Source organism: Psammomys obesus, unplaced genomic scaffold (genome assembly GCF_907164565.1).
Source record: "Psammomys obesus unplaced genomic scaffold, mPsaObe1.curated_primary_1811, whole genome shotgun sequence".
NCBI classification, from domain to species: domain Eukaryota; kingdom Metazoa; phylum Chordata; class Mammalia; order Rodentia; family Muridae; genus Psammomys; species Psammomys obesus.
In genome coordinates, this window is record NW_026596064.1 from 12754879 (window position 1) to 12779786 (window position 24908).

At 40.8% G+C, this 24908-nt stretch overlaps 1 protein-coding gene and 1 long non-coding RNA gene across 4 annotated transcripts in view; one reads left to right on the forward strand and one right to left on the reverse strand.

The window, feature by feature from the left end:
- The window catches only part of Znf148 (zinc finger protein 148), a 112111-nt gene extending 87362 nt beyond the window's left edge, over positions 1–24749 (forward strand). For 2 of the 3 annotated variants that reach the window (XM_055624955.1, XM_055624954.1), the window contains 2 exons: positions 17866–17984; positions 18238–24749. In XM_055624955.1, coding sequence (XP_055480930.1) covers positions 17866–17984; positions 18238–19836 — 1718 coding nt within the window. In that variant the 3' untranslated portion in view covers positions 19837–24749. The remainder of the gene's footprint in view (positions 1–17865; positions 17985–18237) is intronic. The other variant, XM_055624956.1, reaches the window with a different exon arrangement.
- Positions 10538–18585, reverse strand: LOC129689636 (uncharacterized). Its single transcript, XR_008722151.1, has 3 exons — positions 18487–18585; positions 13503–13654; positions 10538–11572 (listed from the first exon to the last, which is right to left on the reverse strand). It is a non-coding gene; the product is annotated as an uncharacterized LOC129689636 (long non-coding RNA).
- Positions 24750–24908: the final 159 nt, after the last annotated feature.

Sequence of the window (24908 nt, forward strand, 5' to 3'; positions counted from 1 at the left end):
TGTGTGTGTGTGTGTGTGTGTGTGTGTGTGTGTGTGTGTGTGTGTGTACACCTAGGGGTTAGGGAACAGCTGCCTCTCGCCTTCCACTGTGTTTTTAGGCAAGGTCTTGTTTCTACCATTTTGCTTGGTATTCCAGGCTATTACTTCTACCCTTCATCTCACCACAGAAAGGTGGGGTGCACTTCTGCTTTTTGGGTGGGTTTGAATAATCCGAACTCAGGTCATTGGGCTTGCACTGCAAGCACTTTACCCATATGCCATCACTACAGCTCCAGAAGTCTTTTTTGAAGAAATACTGCCCTTTGTTCCCTTGCCTTCCCTTTGCTATTTCCCCATCATATTTCCTATCAGAAACTAATAAAAGGAGAGCCAATTTTCCTTCTTAGTATTTGGTTTCTTTTGTAGAATGTTTTTAAAGACAGGAAAACATTTTTGTTTTGAAGTCAAATTACTATTTTGGAGTATATGTGAAGTGTTTTTTGCTCTGCTGTTCTGCCTTGCTCTCTGTTAGCTGTGGTAAACGCCACAATCGAAAGCAACTTGTGGAGGAAGAAGTTTAACTTTACAGGTTATAGGCCATCATTCAGGGAAGTCAGAGAAGTAACACAAAGCAGGAGCCTGGAGTTGGGAACTGATGCAGAGATCAGGAAGGAGTGATGTTTACTGGCTTGTTTCCTCTGCCTTGTTCAGCTGCTTTTCTTATACAGCGCACACTTACCTGCCCAAAGATGGCACTGCCCACAATAGGCTAGACCCTCCACTGTCAGTCATCAATCAAGAACATCCCCACAGGCCAGTCAAATGGAGGCAGTTCCTCAAGTGAGAGTCTCTCCTACCAGTTGTGTTTTGGTTTGTATTAGGTTGGCAAAAGATAACTATGATATGTGCTTATCTACTTTTCAGTTGTTGAACAAGATGAGTTACCAAGGTCAGCTGACGTGAGACTGTGTAGTGAGATGAACTATCAGGTTATCCAGGCTCCATGTTCTTAACAACCTTTTGCATCCTGGTAGACCACATTACATTGTGTCCTCCGGTTCCCTCACTGCCCAGCCCATTCTCTGTTTCATTTTTAACATGAATAAAAATCATTACTGGCTTGGTTGATTGGCAAACAATATGATATTTTTCTGGTACTCTTAAAAGCAAAAAGTATATTTTTATATTTCAGACATTTTAACTTGCCCTGGACTGGTAATCACTTAAGCCTGTTCCTGATCTTGGGCTTGTCTGTTCAGCACTATTAGAAGGGAAAGGCTTGGTTCTCTAGAAGCTAACCCCAGACATTCTGGTCCTTTTAGACTAAAGCCCTGGAAACTGTCATGATCTGAGTATCCTTGGGACTGCTGTTTTAGGAATTTCTGAGAGATGTATGGCTCTAGGAATATCACGGGCCCTTTACTTTGCATATGTTTTGGGGGTGTGAGCGAGAAGGTGAGGCCCTGAGGATGAAGACAGTAATTCAGAAGTGCTACTTAGGTATATTATTCCACAAAATCGTCATTATTTCGGGTAGGTTTGAGCAGGGGCTTTGCTCTGGAGTGCCTTTTCTTTGCATTTTTAAGAAGGATATGAAGGATAAGATGGAAAAGTGTGACCAGTTGTGGTCTTCTAAGACAGTGTCAGTCATTCTATGGTGGTGAAGGAGGTGTCGAGGAGTAAGAATCTTAAGTGACAATTTTTAAAATTTTAAATGTTTAATATTTAATGTCTTTAGTGAGCACTAATATATCTTCTGATACTAATCTGTGGTTGCTTTTTTTAAATTTTTTTTATTAATTACACTTTACTCACTTTGTGGTTGCTTTTTATAGTGGTGTTAGTTTTTTTATTTCAGTAAAAATTGCACAAAGCCATTTCTCCTTAAAATAAAATTTTAACCAAATTATTGGGAATTATATCGCCTAGGTTTTCTTATCCCCTAAGAATTTATGTCAGGGGCCTAGTGAGGTGGCATGAGTAGGCTGAGGCGTTTTCTGCCAAGCCTCACAGCTTGAGTTTCATCCCTGGGAGGATGTACATAGTGGGAAGAAATCTGATTCCCACAAGTTGTCCTCTGACCCACATGTACAGTGTGATAGATGTGGCCCACTTCCAAATAGACAAACAAATAAATAAATAGAGCTTAAAATAAAAATAATTTGGGGTTCTTTATAAATGTAGTAAGTGAATATGATGATACACTTCTAATGCCAACACTTGGGTGGTGGACTCAGAAGCAGAAGTTCAGAACAACCCTTAAGTATACAGTTGAGTTCAACGCCAGTCTGTGGTGATCCTGTGTCACAAACAAAACAAAATAAAAATATTAAGAAATATTGGAAAACATGTTCATCTTCTCTTAACTGTGACACATTAACAACTATGTTAAGTAGCTGGGCTGTATGATACCCCGTAACAAAAACAAACAACAAACCACCGGTGCTTGGGAGAAATGGGTAAGGCAGGCAAGCATAGGTAGTATCCTAGCAACCTGGGACATCACTTAGCCTGGGCTATGCACACATTCCTCCAGGTTAAGGCTCTTACCTGCCTGTACCGTACATAAACACCCTTCTTCTAACAACTAGCAGTGTGCTCCCCCACCCAACCTACAGCAGGCTGCACCCTACTACAAAGGGTCTTATGCAACCTAGCCTGGCCTCCAAGTCACCATGTAACACAGGACGACCCTGAACTTCTGCTCGCCCTGCCTTCATCTGTAGAATTCTGGTTTCGCAAACATGGACTGACATACCTGGTTCTAAAGTTATAGGAAAGTAAACCCACCAGCCCCACACTACTGTACTGGAGACATCATCTCACTTCATCCTTAGAGCGAGCCTGGGTGGCAGAGAATATTCCTGTTTTACAAAAAAGGAAACTTAAGTTTTAAAACAATGTTAGCAATTTGCTCTAGTGTATGCAGCTGGTTAATGACACCAACCAGCTCTTCTGAGTTCATGCTGTCAACCAGTTGCTGTTGAAAGGGTACAGCAGCTCAAAGGAAAATTTGAATTGGCAACTTTTGCTTCTGACATATTGTTAGGCTTTTAATTTTTGTTCATTCAAGAACACTGGCCTCTAGCTTGTGGGTAACTGGGTGTGCTTGCCTAAAATGAAGTCTGTGGAGCAGATTGTATCCAGGATGGAGTGGATGGAGGCAGGCAGGATGGAGAGGATGTAGACAGTCATTCTGACTAAGCAGGGGGGGTGGGTAGAGGAGAAATGGGAGGGTAAGAAAGATTGATTGATAAAGATTATGTTGGCTAATTTTCATGTCGGTTAACGAGTATCAGATTTCTTCTGTGAGTGTTACAAAACACGGGACAAATTACGGAAATTATGGAGTTAAATATTAAAGTTTCATTTTTGTAGAAAGTTTAACTTTCGTTCCTCTTTGACTTAAAGTCTTTCTTGCTTATAGGTAAATGAAATGGATAAGACATTTCAAAGGAAGAATAAATATAGGTGAATTTTAATAACAGTTTAATCCAAAGGAATTGAAATGTCAGTATACGAGGACAGTGATTTCCAAACCCCGACCCACACTGTGACAGCAGGATTACTATTTTGAAACTGATTTTCAGATGGAATCCAGCATTGAGTGTTAACAGAAAGCAAGGCCAGACCTTGGTCCCCAGCACTAACAACGAAGAAAGCAAAAGGTGCCAGGTGGTGGCAATGGCACACTCCTTTAAGCTCAGCATTCAGGAGGCAGAGGCAGGTGTATCTCTGTGAGTTTTAAGATAGCCAGGGCTACACAGAGAAACCCTGTTTCGAAAAAAACAAAACAGTTGAACAAAAAGAAAAAGATTTTATGGTTTTCCTTGGTAAGTCAGTAAATGGTACCAGTTACTATAATCTGTCTCTACAGATGCCTCACACACCAAAAGTGTGCTGTGAGGCTGGGGTGCTCGGTAGTGGTACAGTGCTTGTCTAGCATAGGTATGATCCCAGGTCAGTACATAGCATTACAAAGAAAAGGGGTTCTCCACCCCTATACTCCAACAACCAGTTTTCTGCCTCCAAGGACACCATTTGTACCCTGTAAGTGTATACAGCTTGGACAGTACTTGAGCTAAAATCCAGTCCCACAAGGACCTGAACAAAATCTCCTCTCTTTAGATGCAGTGTTAAGTCCTTTCATCTGTACTTTTGACCAGTTGTAAATTGAGGGTTTCCATGGCCCCTGCTTCAGTTTTATAATTCACAGAACTCAGAAAAACCCTTTACTTGTATTTACCACTTTGCTGCAAATGCTATGGATGAACAGCCAAATGCGGGGTGAATCTGGAAGGATCCAGAGTTGGAGTACACTGCCTCCTTGAACATGGATGTGTTGACCACTAGAAGCACTCTTGAGTGGAATGCATGCCAGGGCATGCATGAAGGAAGGTATTGGTTTCCTTGAGGTTGGGGAGAGTGTACTGAGAATTGAAAGCTAATCTAGGCCTGATCTTTTTATGAACAGCTTCACCTTGAAGCTATCTAGGGTCCCACCAAGTGTCAACACAGTGAAACAGAAGAGGCTTCTCTGGCCTGGGAAATCCCCAGGGATTGAAGGGCTCAGCTTCCTATTCTTATTCCTTCACATCCATCATGAGCACGACGCAGGGAGCTTAGGCACTCTGGCAGGAATCAGGGTCAAAGACCAAATATTGGGACAAAAGATGCTGAATAATTCCAGCCAGTCAGGAAAATGAAAGGATTTGAGGAGCTGTTTATCAGAACCTGGAGGCAGAGACCATTTCTTCAAGCTGTCAGTATTGCTGGCGGGGTTTCCTCAAGAACTCAGTGCTGGCTCTACAGTGACTGAAGAGCCAGCCTCCCTGGAACGTCAGCAAGACTATCTTAGATCCAGTCCCAAACTGTAAATGAGCCAGTGCCGTATTGAGGTAAATCTCATGAAGGCTCTTTTCTCTTGAGGAAACACTTTGGTCTAACCTGAAGTGAATCTGTCAAGTTTTGTTATAACTGATGGTGGGGAAAATATATGCATTGAGCAGGAAAAAAAAAAAAAAAAAAGCATTTGGTGGACTATTAGAAAAGTTAGGCAATAGAGCCACTTAAAGTCAGGCTTTTCATTGTGCTATGTGGGTGCTGCCTTGTGGAGCTTTGGAGACACTGCATCATTGAAGTGTGGAGTCAGCAGTGAGATCTCTGCTCTAGTGATTTGGCCACCACTGGCTGTAAGCCTGACTTTTACTGCTTTAATGTTTTAGGAGTGATAAAGTGTAAACATTTTTTAATTACTTTATTTTTATAATAATTACAGCTTAATTATTTATTTCAATTTATTCATTTTATATCCTAGCTGTGGCCCCTCCTTGTCCCCTCCCCATCCCACCCTCTCTCCCTCTCCTCCCATACCCTCCCCCAGTCAACTGGTAGGGGAGGTCCTCCTCCCCTTCCCTCTGACCCTAGCCTATCAGGTTTCATCAGGACTGGCCTTTATTTATTTATGAATGTATGTGTATACCACGGCAGTTTAGTGGGCAACCCTCAGGGGTCAGTTCTCTTCTACCATACGTATTCTAGGGATTGAACTCAGGACCTTTGAATTCAGCCTTGACAGAAAGTACCTTTACCACTGAGCCAAATCTCTGGCCTTTATGGGGAGTTTCTGAGTGTGGAGTCAAAAGACATGTTTTTCTGAATGAAATAAACCATTCTAAGTTGTTATTACTGAACATTGCAGCATGATTTTAGAAATTAGCTTTTGCTGAAGATTGAAGATGTTTCTTAATGTATTCAACTTAGTGTTACAGGGGAAAACGGCTCTTGTGGCAAAATTACTTCAATAGCAGCTGCTGTTGGGTCCCAAAGTACAGCCTTACCCACTGCCAAGCGGTTATGGGAACAGTCCCAAAACCTCCCTTCCACCCAGATATGCCATGACTGCATTCTGAGCTCAGACCACAGCTCCCTTAGCTTCTGGACAGGGTTCCAAACCAAGTGTCCATGTTTCTGAATACATTAAATGAACAACTTCACCCAGTCTTATTGGAAGTTAATAATATATAATATAGTAAGTATTAAAATCCAGATATCAGAAATGTACTAGAATGTTACAAATTCCTTTCAGTTGATAAATCAGATATTTTCATGGATTGATACTACTTTGATAAGATAGATTCAAAGATAAAAAAAAACCATAACTGTTTTTTTTGTTTGCTTGCTTGCTTTTGCTTTTGTTTGTGTATACTAGCTGCTCTCAAGCTCAGAGATCTGCCTGCCTCTGCCTCCCAAGTATGGGGATTAAAGTTCTATGCTACCATTGCCTGACTAAAAATTGCACTGATAATTGGCATTGACATTGAAAATGGCCTTTAAGGGGACACTATTCCCTTTTAAGAGGAAAAAGAACACTAACTTTTCACTGAGCTTTCTATTGCTTTTCACCACAGAAGAGAATTTCATTTTTTTTCACTTATAGTTTGGACTTTATTAATTAAAACTTCGTAGGGGGTTATCTTTTTATATTTGTATGCATAGAGTATCTTTGATTACTTCTTGGACTACCAAGTCTAATGTCTAGTCTTTATGGGAAAAATGTGCTATCTCAGTTTTCCCCTTACTCTCTCAGTTCTTAGGCATCTGCTTCGTTGAGGTTCCTGTCATCCACCCACCCACCCATCCATCCATTCTATTGAGACCATGTACTTCCAGCTGCCTGAAACTATGTAGACCAGGATGGCTTTGAACTCAAAGAGATCCACCTATTTCTGCCTTACAAATGTTGGGTATTGGAGGTGTGTGCCACTTCACCTGGCCCCTGTTGCTGCTTGATTGTTCTCACGGTCTCTCCTTACAGTATTGGTTACTAAACTCCGGTGTCTGTGATTTCCAGTTCCTGGCACTATGTTCTGCCATGTTTTCTCACACTGTTAGTACTTGGAGTTTAAGAGTCCCTTTCTTCTACTAGAACCTACAATTCAGTGATTTCTACCTCTTTTCTGACTTACTTTTTGTTGCTGTGATAAAATGCTGACCAAAAGCAGTTTGGGTAAAGAAAGGGGCTTGTTTCAGTGTACAAATTACAGTCTACGATCTATGGAAGCCAAGGCAGGAATTGAAGCAGAGACCATTGAGGAAAAATGTTGCTTACTGGCTTACTCACCCCGGCTTCCTCATTTACCTCTATTTTGCAGCTTGTGCTTACCTGTCCAGGGGTGAAGGGGTGACACCAGCCACAGAGGACTGGGCCGTCTACATAAACTAGCAATTAATAAGATGACCCACAGACATGACTGCAAGCCCATCTGATAGAAACAAGTCCTCAGTTGATGTTCCCTTGCCTCAGGTTTGCATGTTGAGAAATGAAGCTAACTGGCATTCCACGCAAACACCTCTTTAAACTAGAACCTTTTTTTTTTTCTCAAGATCTCATATTACTATCGTACTATTACTTTTTTTTTTCCCCAAGACAGGCTTTCTTTATATAGCTTTGCTCTTTTGGACTCACTTTGTAGTCCAAGGATGGCCTTGAACACACAGAGATCTGTCTGCCTCTGCCTCCTGGGTGCTAGGATTACAGGCGTGTGTTACCATGTCCACCTAATATAAAACACCTTTAAAAGTCCCACAGTCTTTGAAAAATTCCAGTGAGTTAAAAGCAGAGATCTCTTTTAAAATAAAGAACAAACAAACCTCTAAAATAATTGGTATATTTTCTTATCCCAGGAGGGAGGACCTGGGGCACAAGTGAATTCAGATCAAGGCAAACCCAAAATCCAATAATGTACATAGTTAGTGCCTGGGACTTACTCCTCATCTTCTGGTCTCCAGAGGGTTGAGTAGTCCCACCTCTCCGGCTCTGCCACCCTCAGCATTTTAGGTAGGCTCAGGACGTTCTCCACTTCTGCTGCTGTTGTAGTTGGTTGGCCCATGGTTCTGGAGTCTCCAGTATCCAGGGATCTCAAAAGCAGCTGAGGTTACACCTTCACCAATGGCCTCTCTTGGTTTTTCTTTGGGCCATGCCACATGATGCCAGATTCGAGCTTCTCCACAGCCCTGTCAGCACTGTAGCTTTCTTGTCACCAGAACCACTACTGCATGTGAAACTCTGCTTTGGTCCCGTGTGGCCCACAGCTTCTGTATTCTGCCCTGAGAAATACTTCCCAGAAGATTTTGCTTCAGTGATGCTGGTCTCTTAGTTACAGCTGATTCTTCAGCTCCTGCTAACCAGCATCCATTGTCCTGGGGAAGCACAGGTTTCACTCCAGTGGTGCTGCACTCTTCTGGTTCTTCAGCCCCAACTGATGAGAAACCTGATTCCTTATTCAGAATCTAACGCAAATGGCCTGATAGCCTTTGCTTCCTCCTAAAACTTGAAAATGCAAGCCTTCTTTGTTTGCCTTTCAAGCATTCTTTTGAGCTCACACAGAACAGCCCAGAGTGCTCAGTGACAGTTTTCTATCTCAGTTGCAGGTGCTTCCACAATCATCCCATGAAACAACATGGTCAGACCCTTCACAGCCATACCCTCCTGTCTAATGCCAGTCTGTGTTCCAGTTTGCTTTTCTGTTTCTAGGGTTAAACACTTTGACTAAAAGCAGCTTGAGGAGACAAGGTTTGTCTTATAGGTCATAGTGCTCTGACTAAGGGAAGCTCCTGGCAGCAGGAAGCCTGTAGGAAGGCTGTTTTCTGCCTGCTTCCCCGGGCTGCACAGCTGCCTTTTTCAAGGCACCTACCTACCCAGGTGTGGCACCACCCACAGTGGGCTGCGTCCTTTTGTGTCAACTAGCAATCAAGAAAGTGTACCACAGGCCAATCTGATAGAGCAGTTCCCTCTTTCTAATGTGTTAACAGCTGAGCCTAACTGTGACAGGACCCCCTTTCATCATTCCCCACAAAATCTTCATCTTTACTTAATGTAAATTCTGTCCTTTATCATAGCAACTCCTTTGCTTATAACCATGTCTATTGTCCTTAATTATTTTTGTTTTTTATGTATATTGGTGTTTTCCCTGCATGTGTGTTTTCACCACTTGCAGGCATGCTGACAGAAGAGGGCATCAGATTTCCTGGGAGTGGAGGTGTAGGTGGCTGTGAGCCTACATGTACGTGCTGTGGATGAACCCGGGTCCTCTGGAAGTACAGACAGTGCTCTTAACCACTGAGCCATCTCTCCAGCCCCAACCATTGTCCTGTCTTTGTAAGACTTTATTTTGTGTGGCTTGGGTTGCAGGGGTTGAACTCAGACCCTGTGTCTCCTAGGCAAGCATTTCCCTGCCAAGAGCTGTATTCTTAGTCCCTCCCCCAACCGCCTCCACCTCTTTCGTGTAGTACTTATTTGACTGAACTTTATTTTAGTTAAATATAATTGAGTATTTTTGTTCATTTGACTGTTGGGATAAAAAGACTATGCAAAATTAGCTTATTTTATTGGCGTTTTTTACTTAGGTTTTTATGTATTTTGTAGGAGGGCAAAAATGGTATATGCTTGCTACAGCTAGTGGGCGGAAGACAGAGAACAGCTTTCTTGGGTCGGTCTTCTCCATCATGACTATCAGATGCAGGCTGTCAGGCTTGGCAACAAGCATCTTTGCCCACTCAGCGATCTTCCTGGCCTTATGAATTGGGGTCATTTAACAATGGGTTCTGAATACCTGCTGTGAATGGTTTCTTTAGTTCACTCATCTGGAGTAGGTCTGTAGTTGAGACATTGGGCCATGTCACCATCTCTTACTATAATGAGCAGAGCTTGTGTCTACGTCTTCACTACATAGCACACAGCAGAGCTGAATAGGTGGGACAGAGATTGAATGACCCTTCAGAGCCTTATTTATAATGTGCTTTTCTAAAAAACTCATCGAAAGTTTTATTTTAAGATGATTTATTATGTATACAATGTTCTATCTGCATGTACACCTCTATGCCAGCAAAGGGCACCAGATCTCATTACAGGTGGTTGTGAGCCACCATGTGGTTGCTGGGAATTGAACTCAGGACCTCTGGAAGAGAAGCCAGTGTTTTTAACCTCTGAGCCATCTCTCCAGCCCAAATTTTTTGTTTTTTTTTATTTGTTTGTTTGGTGTTTTTTTGTTTTTGAGACTAGGTCTCAATATCTAGTTCTGCTTGTCATGGAACTCACTATGTTACCAGGCTGACCCCAAGCTCAACAGTGATCTGCCCGTGTCCTGTGCTGAGATCAAGGTGTGCGCCACCAAGCCTGGCTATACATGGTTCTTTTAAAGAAAAGGTGTATCAGCTTTTTTCCCCAAATGAAATTTTCAGACTTTCTCCTTTCTATAAAACAGCAGTATTTCCGCCTCCCATCTCACTTTTGGTTGGTTGCTGCTTACTGTATAATGGAGAAGATTGGATTACTCAGACATTGAGGTAAATTCCTAGCACTGCAGGTGGTCATCCATGTGTTGGAATTCTTTTGGCAGGAGAGGAGCTCATAACCTTCCTTTGAATGACAGTTGAGTAGGTAAAGGTAGTAAAGGTTTCCAGAATGAATGTAGTGAAAGCACCTAGATTCACTGGCCACAGGTTGTCATTTAGTAATGGAATGATTAGGAGGCAGTGGTTGGGAAGATTTATTTAATTTTATAAGACATCTGAGGATTTTCAGTGATTTGTATAGGTATGGATAGAAAAATACCTTTTTATCATTCATTCATTTGGTTTTTGTTTGTTTGTTTTTGAGACACAGTTACTCTGTGTAACCCTGGCTGTCCTAGAATTCACTTTTAGACTAGACTGGTCTCCAACTCAGAGATCCTCCTGCCTCTGCCTGGGACTAAAGGTGTATAACATCATGCCCAGCCAATGCAGACCTTTTTTTTAATTTTAGGAGGAGAAATATATTGAGCTCATACTTAACAAGATTTATAGAGCAAACTACATTGCCACTTTCAGTGTGAATTGTCCAACTCTTTTGAAAAGCACATATCTCTTTGTAAACATACTCTATGTTGATGGAGAAGTTCTGTTCAAAATTCTTCCGTCCCATTTGATAGGTGGTATATTTTCTGTCTCTCGTGCTGCTTCTTCCAGAATATTTAAGTGAAACTATATGATGTTTGGTCTTAAACTTGACTTCTCAGCACAGTAAATTGGAGAGTTTTTGATGAATTGGTAATTTGTTCCTTTTTGTTGGTTTTCATTTTATGAATATAAGCACTTGTGGAAACACATTTAGAGTTGTGTCCAACCATGAAAATTGCATACAGGGTTTAGAGAGATGGCTCGATGGTTAGGAACACTTGTTGGAGGGCAAAGTGCTGGATCCAACACCTCGTGTCTGCAAGGTGCTACCCCGGCCTGGTAGAGGGGCCTCATTCTTCTTTGGGGAGTCCAACTCACAGTCATGGCCTGAGTGCTGCATTCCTCTGAGCACTTGGCAGAATATCCCAAGACCTCTAGCAGCCAGTCAACCAGCCCAGTGCCAGGCCAGTGGCAGCCCTTGTCTTGACCTGGTAAAAACCACCAGCCTGGGCTTTCATGTTAATAGGCCAGAGCCATGCTCGAAGTTCAGTCACGTGAACCAGGCAAGGTATGGTATGCAGTGGACACCAGCAGGAGCCAGGTGTTGGGACCTTTTTGCATGAGCATAAAATGAAGTCCAGTCGTATCTCCCCTGCAAAACACACAGTATTTTAAATATAGTATATGATACAAGCTTACATAGCATGTATTTTTCTAGAAATCTAGTTAAACTTAATTTTTTTTTCCCCCGAAATCCAGCTTCAGCCCTAAAAAGAATTTAAATTGACTAAGCATGGTGGCACATTTCTGAATCTCAGCATTTAAGAGTCCAAGGCAGGAGATTCACTACAAGTTTGAAGTCAACATGGCCTGCATGTCTTATTTCAGACAAAGCTACAGGGCAAGACTTTATAAATGAATAAATAAATAATCAAAACCACAATGTTATTGAATATTGCCACTGGAAAATATTTTGAGCATATGACTATTTTTTACTTATTATAATTGTTTTTTTTTATTATTATAATTGTTTAGAAAGACTTATTCCATACTAGTAACTAAAATGCAGTTACTACATTATATGTAAAATTACATTGTAATTGCAGTTAAAGTCCTGTATTCATAAAGTACTATTTTAATACCATTGAGCTCTTTATTTTCAAATACGCTGTCATAAATCACTAAGACACCTTCCTCGGACTTCCTGTATGTCTGAGTAACACTGAGTTTGTAGTCCTCTTGCCCTGAATGCTGGAACTTCAGGCATGTGCCCCATACCTCACCCATCATTCTCAACCAGAGACAATAGCAGCCAAATGACAGGAGGAAGTAACAGCCCAGAAATAGGTCTTTTCTTCATAGGGTTATCAAAAGGAGACTTTAAAATATATCACTAACATATTTTAGAAAATAGATGAAAAATGAACTTTGCATTCTATGAAAAAGGTCCATGGGAGTTCTAGAGTTGAACAATGTAATAAGTGATATAATATACAAGCTTAATGGAGGAGTAAAGGCCCTAAAAGAGAAGATTAGTAAATTGGAATTCATTGGGAGAAAAGTAGCATGAAAAAAATAAAAACCAGACGTATAGTATAAACATTTCTCTAATTCTCTCAGGCATGGTCTATATATAATTAGCTCTACACCAGATGCATAAGTTAATCTGCAGGCAGTGAATTTAGAGTGCTGGATTCAAATTATAGTTGGTTTATAGTGGAGATAATTTCTTTGTCATTGGAATTCTAGAAATAAGGGCTGGAACAAGAGCCTTAGCAGAGAGTAACTGTGCTTTTAAATACACCAGGCTAAATTCAAAAGGCCGGTTAGGTTAACGCTAAGCAGGAGGGGGCCGGACAGGCATGCTGCAGGTGTTGGTGTGTGCCTGCAATTCCAGCATGCTGGAGATGGGCAGAAAGGCTACACAGTGATACCCTGTCTCGTAAACCAAGGGCCAATGGTGCAGCTTGGTGCTAGAGTGCTTGCCCAGCACGCGCAGGATTCTTCCTCTCCAGCACTGTAAAGCAGGCTGGGGTGGTGGAGGAGGGGGCGTAAACTTTAAAATAACTGAAACCTGTAAAGACTGAATAAAGTTATATGTACACAGTGCATGCCTCAGTGTACATGTGGAGGTGAGGAACAACTTCAAAGAGTTGGTTCCCTTCTTCTAACATGGGTTTTGGGGACCATCAAAGTGAGATACCAGGTTTGTGTGACAAGTGCTTTTACCTGCCCCCACCTCTCCAGAAGCTTGTAATAACCACCAGAGAAATTGCCCTCAGAAAACCAAAAAGAGCAATATCTAACTTCCTCCCTGCTCTTCACTTTCTTATTTTATAGTTTACTTTTTATACATATACATTTACTTTATACATAAAGGGCACTTGAGCAGTCTGGATTATACTTTCAGCGGTACTTCCATTGAACTCTCACTTCTCCCCAGCAGACCCATATTCCTCCCTCCCTTCATCCCTCTTTCCCTCCCTTCCTTCCCCCCTCTCTGTTTCTCTCCCCACAACATTTTAATCTGTGCCAACATGAGCACTGGTGGACGGTTAGTTGCGTTAGCAAGGGCAACTTACCAGTAACTACAGCACTGGTGACTCCTCCCACACATAGCCATTAAGGGCCTGTAGGTCCTCAAAGAGTGGTAGGCCTTAGGAGCTCTCCCCATTCTGGACTGGGTGTTAATAGGCCCAGTTTTGTGGAAGTCTAGAGCAGGTAGCCACCGATGCTGTGAATAAATGGGTACAACAACCATATTGTATCAGGATGGTAATACTTTGATGCTTGTGTTTTCTGGTTCTTCAGAGCGTTTCTGCCCTTTTCCACAGTTTCCCATGGGCTTTGGAGGGGTGCTATAAACATCCTATTTAGGGGTGAGGACTCCAGTCACTCACTCTCAGCACTTTGACCAGTCTGTGGTCTTTAACTCTTGTAGCTGCAAACAGAAGTGTCTCTGACCAGTGCCGAGAGCAGCAGTAACCTATGGCCGTAAACAACCACTTTTGTTTTAGATAGGGTTTCATGTACCCTGCCCTGGCCTTGAACTCTCTTCGTAGTTGAGAGTAATCCAGAATTTCTGCTCCTCCTGTGCATCTCCCCAGTGCTGAGATTACAAGTGCACACCATCACACTCTGTTTATATGGTATTGGGGATCAAACCCATGGCCTTCTGTGTGCTCGGCAAACACTCTACCAACTGAGCTACATACCTAGCCCTAGCTGTTTGGTTTTTTTATAATAATATCTGATAATAAACTCATCAGATATTATGTGGTATCTTTACAATGTTGAAAATCAAGTGTAGAATTCTGTACACAGGGAACTATCCATCAAAAGTATGGATACAGTAAAAATCTAAGAAGTTGTTTAAAATTCTCCTTTATGAACCCAACAACACTAGAAAATTAATTACCTTAAGTAAGAAGAGAACAATCTCAAGAAAACCCTCCCAGAACTTCAAGTAACTGGGAGATGGTCTAAGACAGTAGTTCTCAACTTCCTAATGATGCAACCCTTTAATGTGGTGACCTCCATATTCTGACTCGAAATAAGCCTTCCCCCCCTGCCCCCAAGACAGGGTTTCTCTGTGTAGCCTTGGCTGTCCTGGACTCGCTCTGTACACCAGGCTGGCCTCAAACTCAAAGTGATCTGCCTGCCTCTGCCTCTGCCTCCTTGAGTACTGGGATTGCAGGCATGTGCCACCATGCCCAGCTGAGAACAGGCCATTTTAAAGACACCCATTCTTCTCTGAACCGAGCTATCAAATAGCTAAAAGCAAAACAAAACAAGCACTACAGGTCATAGGGACATGGTCATCTTCTTCCTACACATATACTGTTGTTTAAAATGTCTTTTTTAATTCTTTCCTTCACAATTTATTTATATATCATGATTGAAGCCCCCTTCCTCAACTCCCCCATCCCACCCTTCCTCCCTCTTCTCCTCATCCCCTTCCCTTAGTCCACTGAAAGGGGAGTCTCCACTATTGCCATCTGCCCATAGCTTGTTAAGTCTCATCAGGACTGCTAGGATCCTCTTCCTCCGTGGCCTGGCAAGGCTGCATCATCAGGGGCGAGTTTCAGGGACCCTAAGTTTAATCCCTGGGGCCCACGTGTTAAAGGAGTTAACTGACTCCTGCAAGTTGATTTCTGACCTCCACACCTTGTGGGAGTCAGTTCTCTATTTCCACTCTGGTTTCAGAGAGCCAACTCAGGTGAGCAGGCTTAGTGGCAAACGCATTTACATTCTGACCCCTCTCCTGGCCTGCATTTTTAGGTTTTGAAAACAAAGCGTGATGTTTTCCTGTCTTTGTAATGCTTGAACTAGACCTGTAGTGATATGCAGTGGTAGCCCTGGCTGTGGACTAACACAGTGTGCAAGTCCTGGCTCATGGCAGATGTGTCTTTTTTTTTTTTTTTTTTTTTTCCCTGACAAACGGTTACTATACACTTGAAAAGAATGTGTGTGCCGTCAGTTTTGGTCTTTGACATGTCCAAACCACAGGCCTGTCTGCACACATCCCCGGACTGGTATGGATCTGGCCCAACAAATTTGAGGATGACACATTACATATCTCAATGTCAAAACACTGAGCAGCTCAGATCCTTGGGCCATAGTTCCAGTTCTTTAGCAGCTCATTAAAAAAAAAAAAAAATATATCTGATTGATAAAGATGGATCATGGTAGCCTGAGAATAAACTTTAGACTTTCCTTTCTCTGTTTCTTGTACCATATGCACATTTACAAACTTTCAGTCTTCCGGTGTTACCAAACCTTGTTACCACTGCAACATGTTCTCCTTCATTTCTATGTTTGTTGCCTGAAAACTCTTTAGTTGGACTTGCTGTGGCCACAGGTGTTTACAATGTATGTTTTTCTATTATTCCATGTTCCCTCTTACCCTTACATATCAAATATAGCTCTTGATCACAGGGCTCTCTTTTTGTATAGTCTGACTCTATTCTGAGTATTTAGGCTATTTACATTTAGGATACTTTCTCAACTATTTCTGATCAAACAGTTATACACTATTGGTTTGCTATTTGACCATCTGGCTTCTGTTCCTTTCGTTCCTCACTACTGCTTTTGGGGTAAATTAGGCATAGGCTGAGCGCCTCTAACCCAGAATTTTGAAATCAGAAATACTCCAAAATCCAAGACTTTCTGAGTGCCAAAATAAAACAAGAAGCAACTCCACACTTAACCGGCTATGTTATGCTACCCTACAGTGCTGGTAAATTTAAAAGTTCTTAACACATTATCTTTAGGCTGTGTGTGTCACCGCAATGAATTTCATGTTTTACTTGGGTCCAATCCTAAGCTGTCTTATGCAAAAGGAAGTACTACAAAATCTAAACCATTTCAATTTTAAACATTTTGGGTCCCAAGCATTTATGGTAAAGGACACTCAAACTATCTCTTAGCAATTTTTTGTCTGTTTGATTATAGTGACTGTAACTTGCTTTACTATTCTCTCTCATTCTTTCTTTCTCTCCTTCCATTTTGTTTTGTTTTTTGAGACAGGGTCTATGTAGCTCTGGCTGTCCTGGAACTTGCTATGTAGACAAGGCTGGCCTCGGAACTCACACAGATCCACCTGTCTGGGATTAAAGGAGTGGACCACCAGGCTTTGTTTTACTATCTTGTAGTGGCTATGTGAAACTGAATGTTCAAGCCAAGACAAATTACTACCACCTTTCTTGACAGCACTAGGGGCTTAGACTATCAGTTCTATTGACTTGACTTCTCTCTTTTGCAGTTGCTCCCCACTTCAATGCTAAAGATAATGTAAGGCATTGTCATTCCACAGGACACTTGCTTATCCTCAGGCACATATTTAATATCTCTGCCATTCTTCTTTTCCTGCCTTTTCATGTTTTCTTTTTTTCCATTATTGTGTGTATGATGTATGTGTATAAGGTGAACATTTATACCACACTGTGCAGGTGGAGGTCAAAGAACAACTTTAGAAAATTGTTGCTCTTTTTCCACTGCGTTAAGTCAGGGTCTTTCCTGCTTCTCCTGCTGTGCTGTGTACTGCAGGCCTGCAGGCCCATTAACCGGGCACATCTCCTATCTCCACCTCCTGTCTCACGGTAGAAATGCATGCCACCACATCTGGCTACTTTACACAGGTTCTAGGGATGGAACTCAGACCATCAGGGCTGCACTGCAAGAGCTTGCACTGCTGAGCCACGCTGATGCTGCTGGCCTTATTCTCTTGTTTTCATAGGAATTAGTTTTCTTCCATCCAAGTAAATGTTTATAGTTTTTACATTGTGGGACCACTGATAATAAATATACTTGGTTTCTGTTCATCTGAATAGATTTCTACTCTATCCATACTTTTGATGGATAGTTCCCTATGTACAGAATTCTATACTTGATTTTCAACATTGTAAAGATACCACATAATATCTGATGAGTTTATTATCAGATATTATTATAAAAACTGATTCCCTCAAATTGTCCTCTCAGCTCCACACATTCATTACCTCTGATACACAAAAAAGTAAATGTAATTTAAAAGAAAAAAAACGCCTAAGAATAAAATAGCTGTACCCCTGCTGGCACTTGCTGTCAAGATTAAGAACCGGAAAGTTCAAATCTGAGATGCTGGTGAAGAAGAGAATCAGTTTCCACAGGTTGTCTTCTGACTGTTGTGAGCGTGCTGTGGTATGGGCGGCATATGATGAATGAATGAATGAAATCTCCAGGTGTGGTTATGTTGTTTTTCAAAATCTGTACCCAAAAATTGTGTTAGATGGCGTCAATGGCAGTCTTTTTACTGTGCCTGCTTTCAACCATATGGAAGACCTTGTCATTTAAAAGGGGCAAATTATTATGACTATTAAAAGCTGTCTATGTTCAGAGTTCTTTTGTCAAAGCAGTCCATGATTTTACAATGTTTTGTTTTAAATTTTTTAAATCATGTACTAGGTGAAAAACCATTCCGCTGTGATGAATGTGGTATGAGATTCATACAGAAATATCACATGGAAAGGCACAAGAGAACTCACAGTGGAGAGAAGCCTTACCAGTGTGAATACTGCTTACAGGTAAGTAAGACAGTTCTTCTCCTACCATAACTGTAGGGTGAGGCTGCAAGTCAGGCCATGGAGTGCTAGAACCATTCGAGATTTTAAACTCGGGTTAGATTTATAATAGAAGCTTGATCAGTGAATAGGCTTGGAGTTACTTATATTGTTATTAATTATCTTGTTTCTTTTCTTCTCTTCCTTGTTGACAAAAAAAAAAAAATCATAAAAACAACAACAAAAAAAAACCACTTCCAACCTCTGATTTCAACAGTATTTTTCCAGAACAGATCGTGTATTGAAACATAAACGTATGTGCCATGAAAATCATGACAAAAAACTAAACAGATGTGCCATCAAAGGTGGCCTTCTGACATCAGAGGAGGATTCTGGCTTCTCTACATCACCAAAAGATAATTCACTGCCAAAAAAGAAAAGGCAAAAAACTGAGAAGAAATCATCTGGAATGGACAAAGAGAGTGCATTGGACAAATCTGAGATGAAGAAGGACAAAAACGATTACCTGCCTCTCTACTCCTCCAGCACTAAAGTAAAAGATGAGTACATGGTCGCAGAGTACGCTGTTGAAATGCCACACGCTTCAGTTGGAGGGTCCCACCTGGAGGACGCATCTGGAGAAATACACCCACCCAAGTTGGTTCTCAAAAAAATTAATAGTAAGAGAAGTCTGAAACAGCCCCTGGAGCAAAATCAAACCATTTCACCCCTGTCCACTTACGAAGACAGCAAGGTCTCAAAGTATGCATTTGAGCTTGTGGATAAGCAGGCATTACTGGACTCAGAGGGCAGCGCTGACATCGATCAGGTGGATACCTTGCAGGAGGGGCCCAGCAAACCTGTGCACAGCAGCACTAACTACGATGATGCCATGCAGTTTCTGAAGAAGAAGCGGTATCTTCAAGCTGCAAGTAACAACAGCAGGGAGTACGCACTAAATGTGGGCACCATAGCTTCTCAGCCTTCTGTGACACAAGCAGCTGTGGCCAGCGTCATCGACGAGAGCACCACAGCGTCCATCCTGGATTCCCAGGCACTGAACGTGGAGATTAAGAGCAACCATGACAAAAGCGTTATTCCAGATGAGGTCCTGCAGACTCTGCTGGACCATTACTCCCACAAAGCTAATGGACAGCACGAGATTTCCTTCAGTGTTGCAGATACTGAAGTGACTTCTAGCATATCAATCAATTCTTCCGATGTACCCGAAGTCACCCAGTCAGAGAATGTTGGATCAAGCTCCCAAGCATCCTCATCAGATAAAGCTAACATGTTGCAGGAATACTCCAAGTTTCTGCAGCAGGCTTTGGACAGAACTAGCCAAAACGATGCCTATTTGAATAGCCCGAGCCTTAACTTTGTGACTGATAACCAGACCCTTCCAAATCCGCCAGCATTCTCTTCCATAGACAAGCAAGTCTATGCAGCCATGCCCATCAATAGCTTTCGATCAGGAATGAATTCTCCACTAAGAACAACTCCAGATAAATCCCACTTTGGACTAATAGTCGGTGACTCACAGCACCCATTTCCCTTTTCAGGTGATGAGACAAACCACGCCTCTGCCACATCCACAGCAGACTTTCTGGATCAAGTGACTTCTCAGAAGAAAGCTGAGGCACAGCCTGTCCACCAGGCTTACCAAATGAGCTCCTTTGAACAGCCCTTCCGTGCTCCATATCATGGATCCAGAGCTGGAATAGCAACTCAATTTAGCACTGCCAATGGACAGGTGAACCTTCGGGGGCCAGGGACAAGTGCTGAATTTTCAGAATTTCCCTTGGTGAATGTAAATGATAATAGAGCTGGGATGACGTCTTCACCAGATGCCACAGCTGGCCAGACTTTTGGCTAAAAAAAAAAAAAAAAAAAAAAAAAGTGTAAATAATACTGGCACTTTAGAACAGATTAATCAAGAGTGGGGTTACTCTGTAAAATGGAGTGCTGTACAGATCTGAGAGCAATGCGTTCATAGCAAGCTGATAAGGATAGCAAGATAATCCAATAACTGCATTTCGTTTGGTTAGTCCGCATTCCTTGAACTGCCTTACGTGTTGTCACCGTTAGAGAAGCAATGCATTACCTGTTTTAGATCAGAAACTTGCTATTCACCCACACCAAGATAAAAGGAAAAAGACTTTCGCACAATTGTTTCCTAACTGATAACATTGTACATTCTTAGGAGAGTAGTAATTGTGTGAAACTTCCTCATACTGTTTCTAAGTTTTTCAGCATAGTATTGCACTTCAGCAGGGAATCCGAGGCTGCGCCACAGACAGTGAACTTAGAGTTTCAATGTCAAGAGAGTATGGCTTAAATAAGTAGTTTGTCCTATGGGGGTAATAAAAAGAAAACACCTTTTAAAAATGATATGCCATATACCCTTGATTTTCATTTTGCATTATATTGACATGTGGGTTTTTTTGTTTTTTTTTTTGAAGAAAAAAGTAATAAAAATCTGATAGTCTAAGACTCCACTATTTAAAAGCCTAATTACTTTTAAAGTATGCATACTTTCAAAACTTTTACCAAAACACACAACTGTTGAAGCATTCACTTCTCTATGGAAGTATGCATATTGGTGTCAGTTCCTTTGTACAGGTATACTTAGATATTTTTTATGATTTTTCATGTGCAAGTATCAAGGTTTGAAGTTTTAGTAAAAGAAATATTCTGTAGATTACATTCCCAAAAAATAATGCTTACACGAATTGTATATTCCACGTTTTAAAGCTGAAATGTATTTTACTTTACACACTTCAGTTGGCATAGAGCACTTAGAATTAAGCTGGTATTTTTGATTTCTCAAAGTTAAAAAATAGATTTTTTAGGTTTGATATGGTTGTGTCATAATCATCTCGTAATTGACAATTTTGCTTTTTGGCAATAAAAGGAAGTTGGGATATCTTTGGACTGTAAAACCTGGTTTAATTCTTCTCTTTATGGACTCTTGATAGATTGGATAATTAAACAGTATCCCAAGAAACTAAAGAAATGGGCATTTTAATTGCTTACTTAAGTTACTTTTAAGTGAATACTGCTCATGACAGTTTTACAAAGCGGAAGTGCTTACTGATTCCAGTAACTGCAATTTGTTTTTCAGCTAGATGAGTGATCGGAATTTTTTTTTGTTGAATTTCAAAATCTAAATAAACTACAGACTTTATCCTTATACCACGAATGTTCTTTTTATATATGTATACTTTGTCTTAAAAATAATACAGCATGGTACAATAAATACTGCTTTTATATCTATCTATCTATACACTTTTATGAAGAATGATGGTTTGAGTTACACATTGGACAGTTTTAATTTTTGGAGACTAACATTAGTTACATTGACTCTACTCTCTTTTGTTTGCTCCACCTTTTTCGGTTTTGTACTTTAAATCTGTGCCATCTTTATCACAGTGCACCAGTGGTAATCTAAAACTAGTACCCTTGGGAGGTGAAGCTGTTGTTAACTCCATTTTGACTTTGCTGTTGACCCTGTAGATCTGCTTGCTTTGTTTCTGTGTTGAGTATGTTACCCATTTAAATTATTTTTCTTTTATTTAATGTTATCCCAAGACTGTTCTCAAAAAGAAGGGAGCAAAGAAATATCCTCTCCCCAGGATCCTTCACTTACACTCATTTATTTTTTAATATGTTGGTGTTTTTATGACAAGGAATATAAGTTATGTTTAATGTGGTTTCCTCTACACTTTGTTATGAACTTTGCTTGATATCATAGTTTTCCCATTTGACAGCTTTGCTGTCAGATCTCAAGGACTTTAGACTTCTTTGAAGTAAAAATCTTAAGTTCTGCCATTATTGATCTGAAGACTGACGTGTGTCTGTGGCGCATCCCGTAACCACAGGAACGCTTCATCAGATGAGGTGTGATGGGACCGTACACCCCCTAGATGGGTGCTTGTGTTTCTCTCATAGTGCTTTTGATAAGAGCAGACATTCATTCCTAAGCTGAGCCTGATTAAAAGACAATGTGGTTCCACTGTGAACTTGATACGTTTCTTGTGTAGTGTAAGGGTCTGTCTTTAACATCACCAGCACAGTTTTAAGAATGTGATGGTTGCTGAGCTTTCAGGTAAGCTTAGGAAGAAAAGCCTTTGAAAACAGAAGTTCTATAAACAGAATTTCAGGTGTCGCATTCCTGTCTTAAACACATTTCTTTAAATCCACACAATGGCAGACTTTTCTACCAGGTTATACACATTTGAGATAACCAACAGCCAGCATAACTTACTGACTTACCAGTTAACGTAGAGTCCTCACTTACTGTGAAGTTCTGGATGCCTGCCAGACTCAGCTTGTATCTTCATCCTATGAGAAGCATCTCAACAGTCTGGGTTTCCCTGCCTGGCCATTAGAGAGAGGAAGTGGCCTTGTGTGCTGCTTTGTTTGATGGATCCCTGGAGGATTGGAGATAGGACCCTGTTAGTTCACACTTCTCATTTCTCTCAGTGAGCAAATTCTTCTCGAAGAGTAGCTCCTAACACCTGTCAGCTTTTGCTCACCATGAGCCTGTTCTGCTTTTTCTCACAGGTCCTTCCAGTCTGGGCTTGGGAGACCTCTGGCTAGACCAGGGCAGGAGCTGTCCAGCATCTGAAAGCATTGTTGCTTTTTGAACTTCAGTTTTTACTGCACATGTAGTTTATTGGGTTTGGAATAGCTAAGTGGCTCCTACAGTTTTGTGGGGGTTTTTTTTGTGGTTTTTTTTTTTTTTTTTTTTTTTTTGGGGATCTACAGTGCGCATGTGCTACCTAGTCAGGTAGGAATCCACCATCTTAGCTCTGACTCAGGGTGCCAGCAATGGGTCATTTTATCTCTTGAGAGGTAGAAGAGGCCTTGTGCTCAGGGCAAACTTTCAATTCCCGCAGATGAGGGACACTTGCAAAGTGCCAGCGAGGTTAGATCTTTTGCCACTTCTTTGATTTTATTTGGGCTTTTAAAGGGCTGTTTAAAAAAAAAAAATTAAAAAAAAAAAAAAAAGAGGCTGGGAGCCTTTGAGTAGGCACATTGCGTACTGCGCTCCCTAGAACCTTTAAACTAGAGCTCATCTTTTTTTCAGTGTAGTTACTTGAAGAAGCACTATTAAAATCAGTGAGAATCTATTTGAGTCTGCAATTTAAACCTTTTTTCGTTTCAAATCGCTTTATTTCAGGGAAATAATTTTCCAGTTGTTTTGCTATATTCTGCAAATAAAAGCCGTGTGTTTCCTTTTTTCCACCTAAATGTTGGTAGGAAACAAACTAAAGCGGACAAACATTTCGTGTTGTGTTTGTTGCTTCCTTTAATCCAATGGATAAAAAAAAAAAAAAAAAAAAAGTAAAACCCTGTAAACATTATTTTATTTTTTTATGCAATACCATGCTGTAAATAGGGTTCATCGAGTAAGGGTGTACCTCCCTATGATTGAACCTTTGATTCTGCACAGTTAGAGTTTATATATAAACGTGTCTTGACAATCAAGGACTTGATGTGAGTCTTCCTTTATGGTGTTTATTAATGTTATGCATTCCATTTGTTTGAAGTGAGTACCAATGTGCTAATTTGTATTGTCTGAAAGTATGTAATGTTTTTACAGCTTGTTTTTAAGACTCTGTAAATATGTACAAACCAGTCACAGGACCGCTTTATGTTAGAGGGCGTGTGATGTACTGTATGTAAGCAATAACACATAGCAGTGCTAACTTTACAAGTAGCATCAGGAACGTTCTAGAGAAACATTTCAGAGTTCTTAGTTATCCTTAGTTCATTTAATAATGATTATCTTTAATCAGTTTTTATAAGCAAATTCCATTGTTCCTCCTGTTGGAACGTAACACTGTTTACACAGCATAATTGACATTGCAGGGGAGACAGGCTAGATTTGGCTTCGTCTGTGCTCTCTCTCACTAAGCGTTGAATGGCCTTACCACTTGTGCAAAGATGGAAGAAGACGGCAGAACTTAGTGCCCATCACACTGAAGGAAGGGATGTGGGGTTTTTTTGTTTGGTTTTGTTTTTCCTGCTTCTGTACCGCTACCTAACTTTGTGGTTTACCTTGGGTTTTATTATGTGTTTCTGTTCTAGATTCAAACCCGTAAGTGTTGAGATAGCTTCAGTTCAATTGTGAAGTAGATAAATTTCTTCATATTTCATAGCTACATTTCAATGATTCTAAACTTTCTACTTTGATTTTTAGATACTTATTTTTCAAGCTTGATTTCTCAGCTGACCAGATGAATTTACTCAACTTCAGTACAAAGAAAGACAGACTTAATGCTTGAAGTGAGTAGATAACTATACTGTACAGAGCAGCTCTCTGAACACCCGTCACTGCTTTAGAAACGAAGCCGCCAATTTATAAATGATTATGACCTACATTTTATAGGGAAAATGTTTTTAATGCTAGTCATTTCTATAATGTGCTTTGAAGGATTTGCTAGTCCACTCCTGTCACTTTTAGTACACTGGTACCTTTTCTATGTAATGTACGCTTTTTATTACTGTAGCAGAGCATTTCAGTAGAAAGAATTTTGCAACAATATGGGGGAAATTTTTCATTGTCGGGTTTGAATTATACTGGATTTTATCTGTCTAGTCTTACTTGTCTTTATTTTAATGCTGTCTGGAAGGGACCTTGGTACCCAAATAAAGCAGGTTAACCTCATTGCTTCAAGGGCACACTGTGTAGTGCTGAGTTTCACCTGGAAATCTGATGACTTTGAAAAGAAAACCACATTTATAAAAATTGTACAGAAGAAATTAAATGTGTGATGGAAATCCTGATGGTTGAGCACGTTGAATTTTCTGAGACATAGTGTTATTTTCCTGGAATCCCTATGCCTTCTTTGTACTCCAGCCAATAAAAGAAAACCTTGTCATCATTGAAAGTGGTAGGCTGATAGGATATTCTGGTTATACAGTATTACTTCCCTGTCC